Below are 23,744 nucleotides of genomic sequence, written 5' to 3'. Positions count from 1 at the left end.
ACTAATAAAGAATACACACACAGCTGACATTTAAAAAAATTGTCTGAGAGTGTGAATTTAAAAAATCTATACTTTGTAAGAGATAAAATACTCTGTTAGCCTCAAGTTTATCCACCAAAACAATGAAAGGATGCAGCCTGGTTAAGTATTTCTTATCACTATTGAATATTTAGTAAATAAATATTTTGGTGAGATAAACATTCCATCTGTGGCGTTAAAGAAACAGAACATTTTTATTTATGAATAAACTTAGAACAGAAGATGTCGTGTAGGTGACAGTTATTCCTAATGTATTTACGATGTAGGCATCAGCTGTTCATTTAGCTGGAAGAACACCTCCTAAACAGTCTACGTGTAGGAAAATCACAGTTTCAGTTCTCTCTGAAGAGCCAAATGGTGATTCTATGCTCAAACTCATTGGGAAGATACTTCAATAACGCATTTTTCCAATCAGAGTTAATTTAATGTTGCTTAACACTAAGAAGAAAACAAAAATTAGTATTAAAACTAGGAACTATATATTTTAAAAGGCATTCATACATATGTTGTCTTACTGTGGTATAACCTTTTAAGGAACTCGCTACCATCTTGGAATGCCAGCAATTCTCAGTGCTTATCTTCAGAATGAATTAAAAGAAAATCCTACAGTTCAATGCATTTCCCTTAACAATTTAAGATTATGAAACTGCCGCCCTTACCTCATGAAGAATATTAAAAATACTCTGAATTTAAATAGTCAGAAACATCTGTAGTCAGAGGAGATGGGTTGTAGGACTTGGTCTTTCCACTTCATGAAATGATCTTGGGCACACTCACCTCTGTTCTTTAGTTTACATTTTACTTTTGCAAACTGGAGTTAATAATCTTATAGTGTATAATGTCTAGAATTTTGGTGAGAATTAAACCAAGTAATGGACATGAAGATCACTGGGTCAAATGTAATACATGATACCCATGAAGTTATCATAGAAATGATGTCCAAAGCTGTATTTAGGCAGACAAATACAGCAGTTGTGCAAAGGCTCCACTGAACCGGGAGTGACACCAGGCAGTCACACAATGAAGAGGTCACCTCAAGGGTCCACATGAGGATAAATGTGGATTCTGAGCTAGGCTGACGGTAGAGGCCATGGAAACAGATGATTTAGAAAATGCTTTGGGAAGGTTGAATCATCTAGCTTTCTGGAGTGAGTGGCTGCTCTGGTGTCAAGGGAAGGGACTTCAAAGACCTCCCCAAAATTTGAGAACTTAACTGCATCTAAAACTCTTCAGTGATTGCCACGCAGCCAGCCTGTGCCTATCACTCTGACCCACCGACTGAGATTCCTATTTCCATTTTACATTCCAGTCAAAATCCAATGCCTGCCTACAGTCCCCCTGTTTACCGTGGTGTTTCATGCTTCCACGACTTTGATATCTGCTAATCCTGTTCTGCAACGCCTCGCCCCATCCTCTTTCCTTTTCTCCTCCTTTCTATAGGCTAACTCCAAGTCATCTTTTAGAACCCTAACCTCCAGTCACTTTCCCTGGAAAGTCTTTCCCTTGCTTCTCTCTCAAAAGAGAGTTATAATATCCTTCTATGTGCTCAGTCTTTTCTTTATTGATTCACTAGTCACACCATATTGTAACGACTTCCCTTTCTCCTATATCTCTCATACTACAAGCTCCCTGAAAGCCAAGACTCTCTCTTACTCCTTCAGTATAGTCTCAACACCTAGTGAAAAATGGCACCCCAAATTAAACAAGAAGTATCTTTTGAAGCAAGGACTGGATGACTGGTTGACAAGAAGAGTCCAAGATGTTGGTTCCAAGAAGAATGAGAAAAATGTCCCCATTATCAAGTTATCGTTTCTCAGCTCTAACCCGACTCTTCTATACTTGGCTTTATGGCCGTGGAGCTGGGACTCTGCCATCCACATTTCTGCTCTACCGCTGACTCCACGCCGGGCTCTGCCAGTAGGGGGCGCCAGAGGGCGATCAGAGAACTGAACGGAAAAGGAAACTGGATCCTCCCTGCTTGCTTGTTGATTAGGTGAGCTTCTCTCCAGCAAGGATTCTTCACCTTGGAAGCAGTAGATTCTTCTTGAGAAGCAGGTGATTCAAGTGTAAATGTTTTCCAACACTTGGAAAACCAGCCTCGTCACATGCCTCCTCCCACAGCACCTGCACCAGCTGGCAGGTGCCCCCTCAGATGTCTGGGTCCAAGCATCACAGATGCTTCCCTCTAAGTTTCTAAGTTTTAGTAATTCAAGCTGTTTCCGTTTGTTCCCTTGGTCCTAAGGGTACCAGCTGTTTCCTGCAGTTGCTGCCTCCATGATTATCTTAGAGTTCTCTTTTCATCTTTTTAGTTACCTAGTGAACAAACTTACAACCAGTTAATAATTATTTACATTAAATTCTTTCCATTAAATAACTGGTGTGGTTTCTCTTCTCTGAGCAGACTTTGATTGCTCACAGAAAGAGGGAAATACGAAAATCACAGGGTGATGACAGATTTGCATTTGGATTCACTGAATTTATTATCTTGTCTTTATCACACCATATTATATATTGACTGTAAAAAGTAATTAGAAAATACAAATGAGCAAAAACACAAGAATCATTCATAACCTATCTCTGGGAGGTAAGCATTGTTTACTTTCTTTTAGTGTTTAACATTCTAGACATTTTCCACGCAATATGAATGTAAAAAATATTCTATGTATTTAAAGAAAACCAGAATCATACTAGGCATACTGTTGTGCCGTCTGCTTCTTTCATTATCAAGAACCTCTTTCCTGTCCTTAAATGTACATATATAACTGCCAGCTTTGTCTTCTCAAAGCATGGCTATGGATGGGATATCTTGGATAATTTCCTATTTTTTTAAATCATGCTTTGTGTTTAACACAGTACTTTCACAGACATTATTTCATGTAATTCCTACAAAATTCTAGACGCTAATTATTTTCTGTTTATTAGCCACACTTACATAAAAATGGAAACTTAGGGAACATCATGACCGGCCCAAGGTCATATAACTAGTCAACAGCAGACCCAGGACCTGGAAGCTGTATCTTCTGACTACAAATGCCATGCTCTGCCCACTCTGTCACATTGCTTCTCTATTTCACCCCAAACCTTCAATGGTTCACATTACCTCCAAATCAAAAACCTAAACTCCTTAGCCTAGTATTAAAAGACTTCCAAAATCTACCATCAAGCCAATCTTCAAATTCCCTGCTACAGAAAACAAGTGTTCAGCCAAGGTTAACCATTACTGGAACCCTATGCCTTCAGTGTTGGGAATTTTGCTTACTTCATTATTTTATTCACTTGAGATGTCTTTGTGATCAGGCCCTGCTTATTCATATTTAGTCTTCCACGAAAGAAACAGAATACAAAGTCCTGAAATGGTTGAGATGATGTATGGGAATTTTGCATAGGTGACATTTCAAATCAGTGAATTATAAAATAACACTGACACCTTACATAGTTTTAAAAAATAGAGTGCCTAGATTTCTTGTCTCTTTTCTTAAAACAAAATCAGTCTACGAATGTAAGACCAGAAACCATAAAACTCCTAGAAGAAACCTTGGGTAGGAAGCTCCTGGACATGGCTCTTGGCAATGTCTTTCTGGATCTGACTCCAAAGAATAGCAACAAAAGCAAAAATAAACAAATGAGACTACATTGAACTTAAAAGCTTCCGCACAGTGAAGAAAACCATTGATAAATAAAAAGGCAACCTACTGAATGGGAGAAGGTATTTGCAAGTCATATATCTGATAAGAAGTTAATACCCAAAATATATAAAGAACTCATACAGCTCAGTAACAACAATAACAAAAAACAATCTGATTAAAAAACGGGCAGAGAGCTGAATAGACTTTTTGTTTTTACAAAAAGACATACAGATGGTCAAGAGGTACAACGAAAAGATGTTCAACGTTTTACTAATCATCACGGAAATGCAGATCAAAACCACAATGCGATATCACCTCACACCTGTTAGAATGGCTATTATCAAAATGATAAGAAATAACAAGTGTTGGTGAGGATGTGGAGAGAAGGGAACCCTTGTGCACTGGTGATGGGAATGTAAATTGGTACAGACACTATGGGAAACGGCATGGAGGTGTCTCAAAAACTTAAAAATAGAGCTACCATATGATCTAGCCATGCCACTTCTGGGTATTTATCCGAAGAAAATGAAAACACTGATTTGAAAAGATACATGCATCCCTGTGTTCACTGCAGTGTTATTCACAATTATTCACAATAGCCCAGACACGGAAGTAACCTAAGAGTCTGTCTATGGATGAATGGATAAAGAAGATATGGCATAAATAAAAAGGAGTGCTATTCAACTGTAAAAAAAAGAATGACATTTTGCCACTTGTGACAACATCTGGAAGAAAACAGCCTAAGGATATATAATGTATGCACATATATAGCAAACAGAGATTTGAAATGAATGAACAGCCTGACCTATAATGATCACAGTTCTAATTAAAACAATAATAATAGGCCATTTAAAATATTGAACTGGTAAAGATTTGAAAATTGACAAGTCCCTGTGTTGATAGAAGTTTTCAAAATTAGAAATTCTTATATACCATTTTTAGAAGACAATTTGGCAATCTCTAAAAATTTTAAATGCACAAAATTTGATCCTGCACTTCTAGTACAAAGGATAATCCCCCCTATGTTTATTGTGAAGTTTTGTTTTTTTTTTTGAGAATTGAAGAATTGCCAAATACAGAATTGCCACTGTAATGAAAACTTGGAAATCACCTATTTTGCCACCAATAGGGGACTGTTTAAATAATACATGATACACATCCATATAATAAAATATTGTTGAGTCATTAAGAGAAATGAGGGGTGTGTGTGTGTGTGTGTGTGTATCCAAATGCCCAAAGAAAATCTTTATTTTCTTTATGTAAGGGGAACTAGAAAATGACAATGGTAAATGTATTAAAATTAATAGTAGTTACTTCTATCAATGGGAAGTATATATGGCATAAGTCATAAAGAAGGGATAAATAACCTTTGTAATATTCTGTATTATTAAAACTTTTTTCCAACAAAAGTATTTCTAATTTAAATAGTCATTAAATTTTTATTTTGTAAGGCCAGATCTCAATGACATCAACTTCATCCATGACACCTTCCATAAATATTCCCAGACTGAAAAAAATCCCTGTCTCCTGTAAATTTTCTGGTAAATATTTGTATTTCTCACATTATATTGCTCTTTTTTTTTGGTTTGTTACTTTGACATACATCTCTACTGTATCTTAGTGATATCTACTTATGTCACTGTTACAGTAAAGGTCCTTGGTAATAAGGCTCAGGTCTTACAGTAGATATGAACATTATCTGCCATTCATCCATCTGTCCATCTATCCATCCATCTACCCACCCACCCACGCATCCATCCATTCATCCATTTTCACATCCAGACTATCTTCCCACCCAACACAAATTGATTGCATAAAAAATTCCTTCACCTTAGAATCACACTTTTTCTTAGTTAACTCAATAAGCTTAATTATTCATTTAAAAATTATTATATACAATTCCCTTGGAATATTCTTGAATTTCATCCATCCATTCAAACTGTCTCAGATGTTTTCCTTAAAAATCTTACTCTGCTTTTGCATACTTAGTTATTTGAATACTCAGAGGGAAGGTTTACCACTTATTTCTACTTTTATCGTGTTCAGAACGTGTTTGTGTATATTTTTGTCTTTACTGAACACTGATCTTTTTTTTTCTTTTTTTTGGAGGGGGAGTGGATAATTAGGTTTATTTTTAGAGGAGGTGCTGGGGATTGAACCCAAGACCTCGTGCGTGCTGAGCATGTGCTCTAGCACTTGAGCTATGCCCTCCCCTCAATCAAATCTCTTTATTTATTTTATTTTTGAGAATATAACCCCATGCATTTTTGTCTCTATTAGAGTAGAAGCTCCTAGTGGGAGACCATTTTATTACATGTTTTGTAAATTCTTAGGAAAAAGCATTTGGTGAATTTTGTATACAGAAGCTGGATTTTTGTGGATGGATTTTGCCACTTACGATTACAGATGTAAAACAAAGAGGGAATATGGAAGAACCTTACCATAGAAACCACACTTACTATGGGGAGAAAGCAGACCTCCAAGACGGCCTTGTCGGTACGCTATCAATAAACAGGTTGCAAAACACTAACATAAAGGATGTTCCTATGGTAGAAAACATCCTTTGTAACTCACACGTGGTCCACAAAGCAGTCTGAACAAAATAGCAAGTTAACAGGAGAAATAACCAGAAGTAACTGTATTAACAGTCTTGCCCTTACTAGGTTATTTTTTGTTTTATTTTTTAAAGTCATAAACATCTTATCTGTTTATCAGGGCAGACACTTTTCAACAGGATGATATGTAAGGCAACGTCTAACCCACAGGAGGGAATTACTGAGGGGAAATGATTTGGGAGGCTGGAGAGAGCAGAGTGACAAACATTTTCAAAATGGGATCGGCAAGTTGGCTTTCCGCAATTTAATGAAAATATCTGCATAGGTCAAACCCCGTCTTTGATTTGAGCTAAATGAATTTCCTCTGGTGATGCTAGAAGAGAGAGAGGGGGCAAAGGATGAAGCAGAAATCACTTGCCACTACCTCCCAGAAACACCGCAGGCTTGTGGCCATCACTACCCAAGAGGCCCCACGTAGCCCCAGAATGAAAAAGAGCTACGTGCCTACCTTCTATTTCTGTCCTTACAAATTTCTGATTTTTTTTTTGCAGCTATCTAAGAAAAATTTGATATTGTTGTTGTCTAAGCACATTTAAACTTCAGCAGAAATAACTGCCAAGTGATTCATGCCTGTGTAGGTGAATATAACGATTGTATCTGGAGCCCCAGTGCGCCATTTTCATTTCACTTTAAATAAAAAACAAAATGTATCTGTGTCAGTCAGTGCCCTTCTGCTGTACTCAGAGGTATCAAACAGGCTACAATTATGATTGTGAAGTGATTGTGTCACATTGGAGGAAGGTTTATTGCTTTTGAGTCGGCTAGGCAGTAACACATTCTGTTTCATATTACTCTTTATATCATTGTTTGGCTGTGACTAGAATAATCAAATTCCATCAAATGCTGTCAAATTCAATTTACAGTATTTTTCATTGAAGCGGGCTTTCTGCATTATATTTCCTGTTTTCCCTCTCCATAGCTGCCATGGAATAGTCACTGCAATCATGAGCTTTATTTACAAAACCAACCGAGTGAAGCCACATCCTGCTCTATAACAGATACTTTATTTCCCTTTATTCAGAATAGGAATTTGATGTGCTTTTCTCATACAATTAGCATTAAGTAGATGAAAGAAAACTATTCCAAGAGGATGGGCATTTTAGAGGCTGCACTAATGTGCTTAGCGTAAAATGTAAATTCACATTAGCCATTTTCACGTGCCCGTGTGTGTCTGAATCAGAAATACTATTCTTCAAATTAATGTTTGCTGAGAAGAAATTTGGCTTGCTCATCTTGGGCCATGTCATTTACATAGCCAGACATGCAATCATAATTTCTGTCTTTATAATTTTCCCACAAACCCTTAGCTCATCACCAAAAATCGGTCTGAATCAAAGGGCTGCAACATCTGAAGTTATAAAAGGAGACTAAACTAAGTTTCAAACGATGCCACCAGGGCGGAGGATCAAGCAAGGGAAGGCGTGAGGCTGCTGGATGGACTAACAGAGGATGCTGAAGTGGGGCAAGGATCCGAGAAAAATGTGTTGGGCTCTGTGTGTCTGATGCAAATACAGGGCTTTTGGAGTGGGCTTTTCATCTGCAAATCCTTTCTGTCTGCCAGTCTCTGTCTTAGAAAATACCTTTTCTGTCATCTCAGTGCTACCATCTGAATGGTTGCGTTCCCTTCAAATTCGTATGCTGAAATCCTGACCTCCAAGGTGTTGGTATCAGTAAATGGGGCCTTCCAGAGGTGACTAGGTCATGAGGGTGGAGCCCTCATGGATGGGATTAGTGCCCTTATAAAAGAGGCCCCACAGGGCCCCCGGCCCCCTCTGCCAGGTGAGGACACAGTGAGAGAAGGGTACCTCTGAACCGGGAAGTGGGCCTCACCAGACAGTAACTGCGCCTTGATCTTGGGCCTCCCAGCCTCCAGAACTGCAGAAAATAAACGTGTTTTGTTTACAAGCCACCCCAGTCTACGGTATTTTGGTTACAGCAGCCCGAATGGACTAAGACAGAGGGCAAGCTCTCAGCCAACAGGTCCTCTGGTCCCTTCCCTGTTTTTGTTTTCCTTTCTCCTTTCCTGCTGTCTCTTCCTCCTCCCTCTCCCCTACTCTCTTTCTTCACCTCCACCTCACTCTCTCCTCCCCCTCCCCGCTGTCTTTCCCTCTTTTCTTCATTTTAGGTGGATACACTTAACAAATTTTGCACATCGTTTCCAGCAGAGTGGAAACCTCAAAACAGAAGGGGGAGCTGCAGAGTGACCCTTCTCTCTGCGCATGAAAAGTGCTGTCTTTTGAGGATGAGCAAAAGCCTTTCCAAGCCCCACATACTAGGTGATGGGAAATAATCAGAATTCTTGTCCCAGACCTGGTTCCTCCTCTGGAATGACTATGTTCTCTTGGTCAGTGAGCGTCCAGGGACAGCTGTACTGCTCCATCAAAGGTAGAGCTTATGGGGCTGTGAGGTCTTGTCTCTTAAAGAGGGCTCAGACAAAAACGGCAGTTGCGGCATTTTCCCTTGGATAATGTGTAAAAGTTTCCAGTACCAATTTTAGTTTCCAGTAGGTGTTCCAAAAAGCATGTACTCCCATCCACTCCCTTGTGGAAATAGAAAATGTATTTGATTCTACACTTCTGAATAGTACACATTCTTAAACAATTAACAATAATAGAAATAAATCACTGTTACCTGTGAATAAAGTAGTTGATGATGACTCCATTTGGCTTTTTAGGTGGCGTCCACTTAACTTCAATGCAAGCTGACCCCAGTGGCTTAAGAACTGGGGAATTTAGATCCATGGGGGCTGCTTCAGATGTGGTGACAAACATCCTACTGCTAACTCCACAACCTTCTTGAAAAAAAAAAAAAGGGAAACAAGACCTTTAGTAATTTGTCTACGTGTATATAGGTTAAGGACATCATGAAAATCATTTTATCTGAAATTTTGATTATATGCTTGTGCACATATTTTAGACTAGTATTATAAATCGCTACAGGACTTGAATACTTAAATAAGGAATCATTTTTGGAAAATCCATTAATTAGCCACGTTTTTACAGGCATAGACAATGACGCTTGGGCTCGTCTGAACTGAGGTTCCGCTGGCCAAGTGCAGTTATCCCAGCCGGAGAGTGATAATGTGCTTCAATTTCATAAGCGTCTGTGTGACCTGCATGTCTTGCATGCTCTTAATACTATCTTATTTTTGCTAATATTTAAAAATAATGATTGTTCTCTCAACACACACCAAGCAAACAGTGAATCTGAGGGATACTGTATCTTGCTAGCATACCCTTAGGGAAATAGAGATGCAGAAGTTGATTTTGCATTTAAATAAAGAAAACCTTAATTTAAAGCTATTTCCATGTGGATTCGCTGAAGACTGGATCACGGAAAGCAGCCTTCAAAACAAAATCTCTTGGTCTGGTTTGTAGAGAAAAGTGAGCAAACTGACTCACGATTTCGGAGAGTTAGCATAGCAAAATTGCAGACTCCTAGTCCTAATCAACTCTATGGGAAATAGTGCTCATTTGAAAACAGAAGTTCCTAAGGACAGGAGTTACAGTTACGTGTTGGGGATAAGACTGGTAAATGTCTCTGATCGAAGGTGAAGCCACATGTTGTGCACACCAATGGGAGTCACATCTCTCTTAGCAGCTGGGTGTTATAAGACACTTGGAGGGATGAAGGAAGTGACAGGGGCTCTTCCTTAAGACCACACAGATAGAAGACAATTCCACTGACCATCAGCCTAAGCCATGGAACTCAAGGAGACAGTTTATGTACATGCGATGGGTATCAGGAAAGCACTGCAAAATATATAAGATTTATTTGCGTGTAACTTCACCTTCTAAATAATGTCTCCCTTACCACTCCTCTGTCTGAATAAAACTGAATTAGAACCAAGGTGAGTCCCTCTTCTATGAGAGTTCTGTAATACCTATTTTGTTTTATATTACCAATGATTCCTTTATGTGATCTCGGTGTTTTTCTTTTACAGGGCCTTATAAAACAAGACTTTGCAAAATCACCATTTTAATATATTTAAATATTCATGATTTAATGTGCAGAAATGCATAATGCTTCACTCAATGCCACGCTCTGATTTCTCTGGGTAAACAGTCCAGTACATGTAAGAAATGAAATGTTAGTTCCCATATTTGAACTGAGAATCTAGTCCTTTTTAATGAATTTTTTTTAAATAAAATACTTTTCTATAAAAACCCAGGACAAGTGACTGAAAGACCTTCACCATTTTGACATGCTTGTATCCTTATCTCATACTGTGTGAATGGAGCCAAATTTTCCAGAAGGATGGATAGATGATGACCAACAGAGGAGGTCAGAGGCGCTACACTTCCAGCATCGAGTAAGACATTGTACTCCACAGGCATTTGGGGAATGAGGATCCCTTTAAAGAGAGAGAGAGAGAATAAAAATATGTATGTACGTTTTCTCAGCAAATGGTCAACAAATGCTTATCTTTTAAGAACAACGTATATTTAAACTTAAAGGTATCTTTTTCCTAATAGAGTAATCAATAATTGCATGAAAACTAAGTTGGAAAAGGTGAGAATGCCTATTCCCAAAGTAAGAAATGCGTGTCACCCATTTTAAAAAACAAATGAAGTATAATAATTCTATTCAAAGATACACTCTATGGGTAAATAAAAATGAAGGCATGTTTCACTGCTTAAAAAATACAAGGCAATTAGAAATGGTGCCATATATATTCCTAGGCTTACTTACTCTTACAGTACATAAAAAACCTACGAGTTTTGCTTGTGACAATAATTTTTCTGTAGGCGTTGTGTATGCATCTAGTCTGACACGGATCCTTGACATAACAGCCCATAAAGTATCCAAATCACAGTCTACCTAGAGAATTCCCAGTGCATTAATTATTAAGTCAGGACAGTCCCCTCTGTCAGCGAGACTTATTGGCCCAAATATATATATAAAATTTGGGTTCAAAAACTTGTCATTTTTCACAATGCTTCCTAAAGAAAGAAGGTCATGTCATTTCAGCCTCTTCACAATCTAGTCATAGAATTAAATGCCCGTAAGTCTTGTTTGGTCATGAACAACATGCACACATTTTAAAGGAGAGGATATGCACCTTGAATGAACAATAAAATGAAGTTTCCCACTAAAGTTTCTCATTGATCTGATAGCTTCTAACATATATGGGCTTAGTCACTTAACCTTTGTAGTACTTAAGTTTCTTTGCTACAGAAACAGTGAAATCTACAGCACAGGACTCAGTAAGCCACGAGAGAGAAGATCTAAAGAATGAAACGTGGTTGTGCTTTTTGTAGATACAGCTCCAATGGGTGAGGGGCAGAAGAGCTAGTACCAACGAGAATGTTCAGGATTTCGTGTAGAATTGATGAAAATAAGCAGTTTCTGAAGGAAACACTGATCATCGTCGGGAGGACTGATCAATTATTTCCTTTGGAAAGGTGCTAGATTGTGCTGAATTTGGCAACCCAGACTGAGAATTTTAATTTTAAGTTTACAGCATCCTAATTAAACTATTGCTTTTGTCCTCATAGCTTAATTGACTGTTAATTCTATCGTTGATTTCCTAAATTTTCATCTCTGGCTTTATATCTCTCCTGCAGCTCAGATTTCTATTTTGAACTGCTTCACAGAGACCTCAATCTCAACAGGTCCAAAAAAGAATTACACTTTTCTATTCCCAAATCTGTTCTTGGATTTCCTCTTTCCATTGCCCTACGCTGGAGGCCCTAAAGTTGGATCCTTAGAGTAGACTCTGAGAAAAGACTCTGATGTCTTCATTCTCAAGCTCAAGTGACCACTAAGTTTTATCAATGATTTCTTCAGGAAGTTTGGGTTTTATGTATAATCAGCAACATGAGACTCTGAAGATGCTAACATGATCTAACCTGTATTTTAGGAAGATAACACTGATGGCAGGTGAGCAGAGGATTGAAAACAGGAGAGCCAGGAGGTAGGGACACCAGTTTGAAAGTCATTGCATGGTTGCAGCAATAACAGAAACAGGAACAATATTTTACTGCATCCCTGTTTTATGCCAGGCAGTATCCATTACCACATTTATTATCACTAGAATGTCGCCAGAAAGAGAAAGAAAAATGCCATATGACATCATTTATATGAAGAATCTAAAAAATTATAACAATAATAATAAGGACACAAATGAACTAATTATTGTTTTGATTTCTTGAATATGTGTAAGCACATCTGACTGTCCTTTATGACTGGATTCCCGCATTCTGTTGATTCTTATTTTGTAGTTGGATTTATTCCTCTGATAACCATGCAAGTTTAAAAAGCTAAAGATCTAATCTGTTCTTAGAAACAATAACTAGTACATATATGAAAACTAAAAAAAATGCTACGTACTGTGTATATGTATTTACATGCAATATAAAGTGTGTGTGCAGTCGGACTGTAATAATTCTACATATTAAACCTGGAAAAAAATATCACTAGAATGTCAACTTCATACATTTGCGGACTTTGTTTTCCTCAAAACAATAATAAGGTAGGTCCAATACTTAGATTTTAGCGCAGAGTAGTAGCTCAAATACTGAATAAAGAAGCCACATGACCACATTGAAACGTAAATGTTATTACATTTTTCTAAAATGAGAAAACTAAGACCTGGAGGAGAAACAGGTTCCAGATATCATGTGAATTGGATGGAGCAGCCAGACTTGAACTCAGGCCCATTAGATACCAAAGCTTACCCCTCTATACTTATGCTATATTTTGATAATAAAGGCTCGGATGAGGACAACTGTGGGGAAAAGTGAAAGGCTAATTTTGAGAAAACATGGAGAGACAGGTAGAACAGGTCTTGCAGGTAGATTAGATTCAGGGGGAAAAGTGATGGAGGAATCAGAATTACCACTGGCGGAACAAAATTATAGGTGAATATTTAAAGTTCTGAAGGGTGGGTTTCCCAAACAATCAATTGTTTGATTGTTCCCAAATGTCCTAGCCATTTGTGAACTTGTGTCAGAGTGTTTTCAGAGGCAAGGACAAACACGTCCCTGTTTCCCAAAACCAGCTGGCCTGTAAAACCTGTGACACACGCAGCCCCCCTGCCGAGCAAGGGCAAACCAACAGGATCCCACTACTTCCTGTTCACAAAAACGGTGAATAACTTTTTCTTCCTAAAAAGCACAGGACTAGAAAATTATATGTGTAATGAGGGATGAGAAATTTCACTAGCCAGCTGTTTGAACTCTGTAGTCACTGCAGAGTGAACTAACTCTAAACCAGCAGAAAAAGTTTAGGCAGACATAACCAGCATGTTGAACAAGTGCAAATACCATTTGTGATGCAGTCAAAACCCAATTTAATTTCCATCTCTCACTATTGCTTTAAAATGAATGTATCCTGTGTACTCTTCCCCAGACATGGGATGAAAAGTTGGCTGGGACCATGATGTTTCTGCTCAGTCTCAGGTAATAGACAATTTGGCATTATTTTTTTTTTCCATGAAGAAAGAAAGATATCACAACAAAGATCTTTAATGGTGTAATGAGTACATATAATGAGCTTAGTGAGAAGATATTCTTCACAGTCTAATTCTCAACTGCGAGACAAAACTGGAGCCGTTTTTACTGCTCCCAACAAGACTGCTTTATAATTCAAATGAAATTTGAGAGTTGGATGAAGGGAGTTGCTTAGAGGAAACACTTGAGACTCTGGGTTCATTAATGGGCAAGGAAAACTTAAGTACTGAATTAGAGGTAAAATAAAGAGCAATATAATCAGGCGTTTTTTTTTTTTTTCTTTCACTAAAGATGTTCTTTGGGGAGTATTGCTCAAGGTAGTAAAAGAGATTGAAGAGTGAATCAGGGACCCTCTCAATATGCAATCTGACCTTTCAGCAGGAAGATACACTTATGGAACTATCCACCCAGAATATCACGGAATGTCACAGCATCCCACCTCAGATTTGGAGCATTTCTCCCTATTGTTACCTGGACACAGCCTGCAGAGCAGTGGGGCAAAAAGTTTGCTGTTTGCACACACATATTTATGACAAAATACAGAGAGCAAGAATTGCCTGGACATTGAGCCTGTCACTGGGGTCGGCTTTCTTCAGATTGACTGAATATCCTGCAATGTAACAACATAACATGCTTTACCTAAAGAGATTAGTAGAAAATGTACCCCTGCAGGATAAATTATACATTACTTTTTTACATAGACAGACATATTGAAGTTCAATGCCAAACTAGCATGAATTTTTAAGATAAAAAAGCAAGACCTTAAAAAAAAAATCACAAGTTTATGGTGATTGCTTTAGGTTTGTTCCTAAATCTAAATCTCCTGGGATCACATGTTCACTCTCTTTTCTCTGTCCCTACGGTAGATCTTATGGAAAAGTTTGACAAACACATTTGAAAAACACGCCATCATTCTTGTTGAACTAGACAAACCATAGAATGGAGTCAGATCAAACCCCTTTTTTATGCCTTCATTTGTTTCTGATAAATTACTCAACCTTTATGAATGCCAGTCTCTTTGTCTATAAAATGATGATGCTAATATCCACCTCATAAAGAGCTGAAAGAATTAAATTTAAATATGTGTGTACAGCATTTTAGTACATCACTGCAATACAGAAAGTGCCGAGTAAATGACAGGCGCCTCTACAAAAAAAAAAAAAAAAAAAAAAAAGAAAAGAGAGAAATGGAACAAAATGGGAAAAAACCTGCACAACTATAACACTGTCTTCATGGCTCTCAAACACTTCTGAACCCATCTTTTGTATAAAGCTGTTATTCCAATTACAAATTAATGCGGTATTTTGACTCAAGTAAATATCTTTATAACAATATTTTGTTATCTAGCTTTATTTTTTACATATACTTGGATATGTTAAGTTCTATTCCTGTGAAGAGATTCTATTCTTCACCCTAGTAATGATTTAGAGCAATCGCTCCTTCAATTTGTCTGAGGTTGCACCTTATTACACTGCGCTTTTAGTCTGTATCTACTGGTCTGCTTCCAGTAACTCCTCTGCTTTTTAAGCAGAGAACAGGACTCCCAGGAGGTCAGGGAACAAAACTGCGCTTCCATCACGTTGCAAATATGGACATAATCTTGATCTCGGCTGGTCAAAGCATGAACCCGGAAAATGCATTTTTCACGTCTTGGTTAATCGGAAATAAATATCCTTTACATACACCTATGAGGTGTTGAAACAGCAAATGCTCCTTGAAGCTGTGAACATGTCAAACGCTGACATGCGTTTAGGAAAGAGGGTCCCCTCCACTGTCATGATTTACAGGATGGTGACATGAAAGTCTCCTTTCTTCCTGCAAGCCCTCGACCATCTGCGGTGAGTCTGAAGCGACCCAGCCCCCTGACATTCTGATGACTGAATGAAATGAAATGGGCATATTTGTTAAAGTCAGCCGGCAAGCCACACGACTTGGTTAGTTCCCGAGTTCATAAATTTATGTCAGAGCGAGAGGAGCAGCGGAGGCTCATGTGAACCAATTTACCCTAAGTGCAAATGGCAGTTTTGTTATTTGGTGTCAAAGTTACCAGTCGCACAAAGACAAGCCGTCATAACACATTTTCTTGTTCACTAAAGAACAAGGAGTTCGTTGGTTAATATTCCTTGCAAGGCTCCTTTTCATAATTTACAACAACTAGATGCTGGTAGGTTATTTAACATTTATGAAGTTAAGATGTAATCAGAAAAACCCTGATTATCTTTACAAATAAAAAAGTTAAATTATTCAACTTTTTTTTTCTCTCCATGGCTTCATTTCACAGCAGGTGCATACTTTACAATGGGACAAGTCAATCAAATAATCCTTTTTAAAAATCTTTTCTTCGGAGCTGGGGCAAGAACAATTCTAAGAGGAAAGCGATTAATTCGGTTTGATAGCCACATTGGCTTCAAAACACAGGTTGTGCTTAACATAATGCTTTTAAACAATTAGCCTGAATTCTCCTTTGTACAGATAGCGGTCTCTTGGTTATGACCTTTGGAGGCCATGGACGTGAAACAGGACCCTCTTGAATATGCATCCCTGCCAACTGTATGGACATTTTACATAGTTTGTATAATAGTTATCATTTTATGCCTTTTCTACCCAAGTAGAAGGTATGGTTCTTGACAAGAGGGACACTGTCTCACTCACTCTTCTTTTTAACTCTCAAAATGTCGAGTATAGTGCCTCTCCCCTGAGAGGGGCTCAGTAAACATTTCCATGTTTGTTAAAAATGAAAAGGTGACTCAATCTACCCAAATGTAAATGAACTACATCCTATGAAATTTTAAGTGGCAAACAAAATGACCCTACTAGGTTACTGGATGAACTGTCCTTGAATTAATTTGTCCTCATTTATGTCTGCTGTATGTATGGCAATTTTTTTTTTTTTTTAGCTTTTGAACTGGATCATAGTAAAACAGAAAAAAGTCATTTGCTTTCTGCACTGTTTAGGCAGAAAAATAGTGAAAAAATATACTATAGTGATTTTGATCATAGAATTTGGAATCAGACTCACTATAGGTTGGCTCGGACTTCTATGTGATGTGGTCTCTGTGTGACACCTAGAGAAAAAAGCTTGTAATGTCGAAAATGCCTTTTCTCATTAGCCAAATAGGAAGAACACTGAACGTACTACAAGTTGTTATGAATATTAAATGAGATATGTGTTAATCTCTTGGAAAAATGCCCAGCGTGTATTAGAGCTCAATAAGGTGAGATAAATACAAAGCAAAGGCAACAAAAGCAAAAATAAACACATGGGATTACATCAAACTAAAAAGCTTCCCCATAGCAAAGAAAACCATCAGTAGAATGAAAAGACAACCTATGGAATGGGAGAAAATATTTATAAACCACGTATCTGATAAGGGATTAAATATCCAAAGTATATAAGGAACCCATACAAGTCAATAGCAAAAATAAATTTTTTTAAATGAACAAAGGATCTCAACAGACATTTTTTCAAAGAAGACACACAAATGGCCAACAGATAACATGAAAAGGTGCTCACCATCAATAATTATCAGGTAAATGCAAGTCAAAACCACAGTGAGATATTATTCCAGATCGGATAGGATCTCTATTATAAAAAAGTTAAAAGATAACAAACGCTAGCAAAGATGTGGAGAAAAAGGAATCCCTGTGCACTGCTGGTGGGAATGTGTACTGGTACAGGAACTATGGAAAACGGCATGGAGATTCCTCAAAAAATTAAAAATAGAATTCCTATCTGATTCAGCAATTCTACTTCAGGACATATATCCAAAGGAAATAAAACCATTATCTCAAAGAGACAGCTGCACTCCCATGTTCACTGCAGCATTATTCACAATAGCCAAGGTGTGGAAACAACCTATCTGTCCATTAACAGCTGAATGGATAAAGAAAATGTGATTTTTATATATATATATATATATATAAAACAAATACTGAATGGTATCGCTTATATGTGGAATCATTAAAAAAAAAGTTGAACTTGTAGAAACAGAGTAAATGGTGGCTGCTAGAAGCTGAGAGATTGGGGGAACAGGAAGAGGTTGGTAAAAGGGTGGAAACTTTCAGTTACAAGATACATAAGGTCTGAGGATCTATTGTGTAAACTGGTGACTATAGTTGACAATGTGTTGTGTAACTGCAATTTGCTAAGAGAGTAGAACTGGGTTTCTCACCAAGGGGGAAAGAAAAAAAAAAAAAGAAGAAATACATTAAGATAATGAATGTGTTAATTAAATCAACGGTGGGCCTCCTTTCACAATGTATACGTACATCAAATTATCATGTGATACACTTTAAATACATGACCATTTTATTTGTCAATTATACTTCAATAAAACTGAAAAAAGATTAATGGATTCATATGCAAAGTAAGCCACAAATCATTGAAATGAGTTTTACATTTTCTTCTGAAACTCACCACTACTTGTCACTTGGTTATTGCACTTAAAAGAAACCTGAAACAATTGCCAATGTTGAATCATCCCAATTAATGCAACATGAATGTCTTAGAAAGCTTAATGCCAATTTTGACTTTAAATGAATGGCATCGGATCTAATACACTTCAGCTGATGAGCTCAGCGACCGCCAAGACGCCTCATGTCTACAGACAGGCCATATTGTGCCTAGCTACCCTTTAATCAAAACTTGATTAATAAAAATCATTTCTATTCCTAAGCAATATTAATTTAAATGATTTCTCAGTAGAAGAACTGTTGCCAATTCTTTTCTTTAATGGACTGAGAGATAAATGTGAAAGGAAAAGCACCACTATTTCAATATTATGCATTAAGCCTAGATAACTCACCATCCTTAGTGTGAAAAAGCAGGTGTTGAATCTAACGACATTGTTAATTAGACCATGATTAAAGGCTAGGATAGTTCAAAATATAGTCATCACCTTCATAAATTAGACCATCCCTTTATTACCTTGAAAGTTTAAATAATGTTGAATGTTTGGACTCTGAAAGCGCAGGGATACCTAGCTCCATTCTTAATCTAAGTAAATGATTCATGTCCCATGAAACATTTGCTTCTTCATTTTCTATAATTTTTTCACCTATTGAGGTCACATATATCCTTTTTTCTTTTTAATACGAATGTGTACATTGTGACCCAAAGTTCAGAGCTGGCAAAAGGTGAGAAGAAATGTTTAGGAATACACTAATCTGGTTTATTTTGTCTATAGATTCAAACAAGAATGGCCAGCGTATAGACAGCACCCACTGAATGTGGGCTTCTATACGAAATCAAGTGTTTGAATAATTTTAAACAGCAGAACATCTAAAATTTATTTATATTTGCCTGAATGGCAAATTTTAGAACCTTTCTCAACATTTTGTTTCTTCATTAATCTAGCAAACATTTTATAAGGATATGCTGTTTGTATACCATCTGATTTGACGGTACAAATAATATACAAAAGAGTGGATTGATTTTCTAGAGTTTGGAGTCTTTTGATAATCTTACGACTACTATTGGTTAAATAATGAGATAAAGTGAACCAGGATTTACCTGGGAGGTTAAGAGAATGCCTACCAAGGCATTAAAATAATCTGTGAATAACCGCTTTGTAGTTAATTGAGAAACGACTCTTTCCCTCTCCCGCCTAATTAAAATCTTTCTAGACCTGGAACCATGTTTTGCTAAGTCATGTGTATTCCTTATGCACTTCTGGATGGGTAGGTAAGGCTTCTGGTGACTAGTTTCTTCACGGTGTGGGAGATAACTATTGCCAGATGGAGATCTTCTCTTCCAAGGCTCACCATTTTTCACAATTAATTCTGCAAGAAACATTTTTCTCCTCAAATCATTTGGTTTTCTCCAACACCTAGCTCTGCTTCTCGGCCCTCTGGGGTACTATTTCAAAACATCCAGTTGCTATACCATAAATCTGAAGGACTTTGGACCACAAATGGAAAGTATGATTTGGATTTAAGAGTTAAGTCAAAGATAGGAAGGAACTGCTCCCATAAGGCAGTCATAGAGAGCAGATCTGAATTTGAATTCTGCCTCTGCTGTGTGACTTGGAGTACATCATATTACATCTTTGAGATTCAAGTTTCTCATCTTAATACTTTGATCATGATACTACTTGTCTGCCAGGCTTTGCATGAGAATCAACTGAGGTAAGGCAGGGAAAGTGCTTATCAAAGCATTAGGCATATACTAGGAATTTAACAAATGGCAAATATAAGCAAGTAATATTAATGCATATATATGATATTTGCCATCAGTATTACAATTTCTCTTCCCCTGAATATTCTCATATATTCTCTGGACCTCAGCCCTTTTACTAATAGGATTTAGAAACATGTAATAAGACAATGTATAGATAGCATTGAAATACGAATGTGTAAACTGAAAGCTCATTTAATTGTCTAGGTCATTTCCTGTTGCCAAGCAACCACATGGATTTTTTTCTTCCAGCAACTTACCTGTGTAAGGTCACTCTGTCCATACTGACCACAGGACAGAATACATGTGAAAAAAATCAGTTCATCTAACCACTATTTTGGCTTTGGACATTCCAGGGAAACCGGTTTGATTCACGTTTTCAGAGATTTATTGTCACTGACCACGTTTGCTTGGCATGGGGGGAGACATGGTTACTAAACTCAGAACTCATCAAAGACACCTGGGGAACTTGACTACATCCCAGGACATTCTTATTCTGTAAACTTGGGGCTGAGAATCTGTCTTTGCATAAGCTTTCTAGCTGATTCTAATGCTCACTCAGGTTGGGGAATTACAGTCCATACTGTTTTGCCAATTTTTCAGCTTTCCGTGTGATGTAATCATTTTGTGATGTCAGGGCAGGATAAGGAATACCTAGAAAGCTCTTGATTGTGAGCAAATAAACAACCTCCAGTTACAGCAAGTTTGTTTTCTTCTAGCTTAAAATATATATTTGTAACTATTCAGGAGCAGAAAAATGTTTTTATTATCCAAATCAAAACACAGCATGAGGTACTTTCCAGTAAAATCAACTGTAGATTATGTACAAGTCAAAATCACCTGCCTGTTTACTGACTTCAAAATCCTTCTAGGCACCAGGAAAAACGTTTAATTTAAGATTTTAATCTTTCCATATATTACAGGGTTTCTGTAATGGATTTTGTGCATCTGAAACTAAAAGATTGACAGGTCTGGATATTATAGATTTATTAACCATTGGTTACATGGTCAGAGTTAGTGTGTAAAGCATTTCTACAATATCCTTTAGGCTGGACTAGAATGAACAATTTCTACAAAGCCTGAGGTAGACAAGAGTTAAGGTTACATTAAAAGAGCAAAACTTATGCTTTATTTCACTATAATTTTTTTCTAAATAAAAACATACATTGAACATGAAAATATGATGCTGAACTCAAAGGAAAAAATGACAATTCTGGGAAATTTGAAAGAAGTTTTAAAAATTTATAAACTTAACCCTAACATATGCAGTTTTATCATTTTGAAAGTGGGGGCCTTGGGACCTAGCAAATGTTGGAGCAAATACATTTTTAAAATGAATAATTAAAGGTAAAAATAGTTATCTGAAAATAACCACTATCTAGAGAATATTATACAGACCAGGCAATGTATGCCAATTATATAATAATAAAAACTATCTCACTTAATCTTTACAACAACCCTTGCTTGTAGGTATTGGCATTATGTCCATTTTACAGAAGGGGATAACTGAGATTCAGAAACATTGACTTATTTAATGTCAGCAAATAGGTGGCATCAGTGGGCCTGGTTTTCTCATTCATCTTATTTTGGTTGTCTTAAAAGAAGGATGTTTTCAAATCCTTACCAGGTGTGAAGCCTTCAGAGTAGCAATGGCAATTTATATGTGTAATAATATGAAAATGACAGGTAATTTGATAAGCCATGGAACTTCCTAGTCACTTTGCTAGGAAATCATCAACATTGCTTATCACCCTGGATCAACTGCCTTTACTGTTCTTTGAGAATCTGGATGGTGGAAGATTTGGGACCGAATCTGAGAAGTGTCCAGCCAACAGGCTGAATCTGGTCTCAGGCTGGCTCCGTTCTGCCTCATTCTGCTTTGTGGTGTAAAAACACCACAGCACTATAAAAATGCCAAGGAGAAATATGCTAAAAGGTTGCAAGATAGCAATTCTACTCCATGAAGGTAGAAATCAATTCCATGAAAGGATATGTAAGTTTGTGTATTTTCCGCAGCAGGAGATTTGTGTTTTCCTCCACTGAAATTAAGAGCAGAGTCCAAGAATATCCATGCTTCTAAAACTGAGGCAAGGATTATAGCTGTTCATGACATATTCTGGCACTACTGATTATCTTTCATATTTTGTTTAATTTAATATTATTGCACATTCATTTTAAGACAAAGGTGGGTAGAATCATTTATATTTAATATCATAGAGCAACTTAAGTTTTTCTTTGCTCATAAAGCTCATGAGAGATTTTTCTCCTGTGAATCTGACCAAAAAGACACCTTTGTCTTAGATTATGACATCAGAAAGATGTTGGTTCATGAGAATTTAAGTTTTATACATTCAGCCTTTATGTTATCTTTATGATTATACTACCAGTTTTGACTGACGTAAGTGTTCAATTCAATGAATAATAAGTCTTTGTTATTTATTTTGTGGAATGGATCTGCTGAAAGCCAAAATGGCTATTACCTTATTATTTTCAATTCCATGTCAAAATATGGCTAAATTTATTCTTATGGGGGCATCAGGAGTTTGTTTTAATTTCATGTTTCAATGCCATGTTAAGACTAGATATTAAGAATAAAATCATATACCTTTGGAGTGCATTTAACAACCTTAATCAGTTTTCGATTTTGCTGAACAAAACCTTCTTATTTCCTTAGGTTAAAAGACAGAGCATGCAAATTTTACTCTAATTCTTAATCCACAGTGTTACTGCAATCAGAATTTTACCGGAGAATGATTATTATTTTCAAAGTTTAAAAATTCACTAAGCCACAAAAGCCATCCATTAGTGACTAAATGGTTTGATGGAGCTGATACAACTTAGGCAAAACTCAGCTACTATACTGGTCACAACTCAAGGCACACGGACGGAGTGGTCTATTATCTTTCTCAACTCCCCACTCTGTAATACAGTGTCAAAGATTCAGTCTGGGGAACCTTGTTGATACCTCATCAAAAGTCACACCATGTAGTGCAGTGCCAACAATTCAATCTAGAAATGAATGTTCAAGGTAACTCAGACTTTTGTGACTTACCTTGGATGTATACGAATAAGAAGAGAGATTTTAGGCTCAGGTGCTTGAAAGAAAGTATTGCTTTGATAGAAAAGTATGTATCTATGTATCTATATATCTTTGTCTAAATACCTACATCTATATGTATCCATAAGGCTGTAATAAATGTGGTTTGGTTTATTCTGTTTATATTTATCCAGGAGACAGATTATGTCTCTCTGATTCACTAAATTCACATTTCCATCCTTATATTCAATTAATTTCCTCTAAAATATTTTACATACACACACAGACACACAGACACACAGACACACACACACACACACACACACACACACACACACACACACACAGAGGTTTTCTTTCTTTACCTGGTGGGGTCCAAGCTACAAATATGGAATAAGGCCCAACTGCTGTGACATTATACGGAGGCTGGATTTCTTCTGGTGTCCACATAGGTGTATGAACAATGTACCCATCACTAGCACTGCTGCCACCTCCAGTTGTGGCTTCCAACTTATAAATGTATCTATATCAAAAAAGTAACACAGGGAACTATAGTCAATACCTTGTAATAGCCTATAATGAAAAAGAATATGAAAAGGAAAAAATATATTTCTCTCTCTACATATAATTGAACCACTATGCTGTACACCAGAAACTAACACAACATTGTAAATTGACTATACTTCAATAAAAAATAAATAAAAATAAAAATACAAAATAACAAATTAAAAAGAAGACAGAATTGTGCTAAGGCAATGCACAGGAGAAGTGAACAATGATTGATGGCTTTTCCCCCTA

At 37.0% G+C, this 23,744-nt stretch overlaps 1 protein-coding gene across 1 annotated transcript in view; it reads right to left on the bottom strand.

Moving 5' to 3' along the window:
* The window catches only part of USH2A (usherin), a 698,253-nt gene that overhangs the window by 85,407 nt on the left and 589,102 nt on the right, over positions 1 to 23,744 (bottom strand). The window contains exons 59-61 of the mRNA XM_072948735.1: positions 23,312 to 23,469; positions 10,476 to 10,634; positions 8,912 to 9,074 (exon numbers count right to left, since the gene is read on the bottom strand). Coding sequence (XP_072804836.1) covers positions 8,912 to 9,074; positions 10,476 to 10,634; positions 23,312 to 23,469 — 480 coding nt within the window. The remainder of the gene's footprint in view (positions 1 to 8,911; positions 9,075 to 10,475; positions 10,635 to 23,311; positions 23,470 to 23,744) is intronic.

Source organism: Vicugna pacos, chromosome 23, assembly GCF_048564905.1.
Source record: "Vicugna pacos chromosome 23, VicPac4, whole genome shotgun sequence".
NCBI classification, from domain to species: Eukaryota; Metazoa; Chordata; class Mammalia; order Artiodactyla; family Camelidae; genus Vicugna; species Vicugna pacos.
The sequence above is the reverse complement of the archived record's forward strand: the minus strand, read 5'-3'. Positions and strand labels throughout refer to the sequence as shown.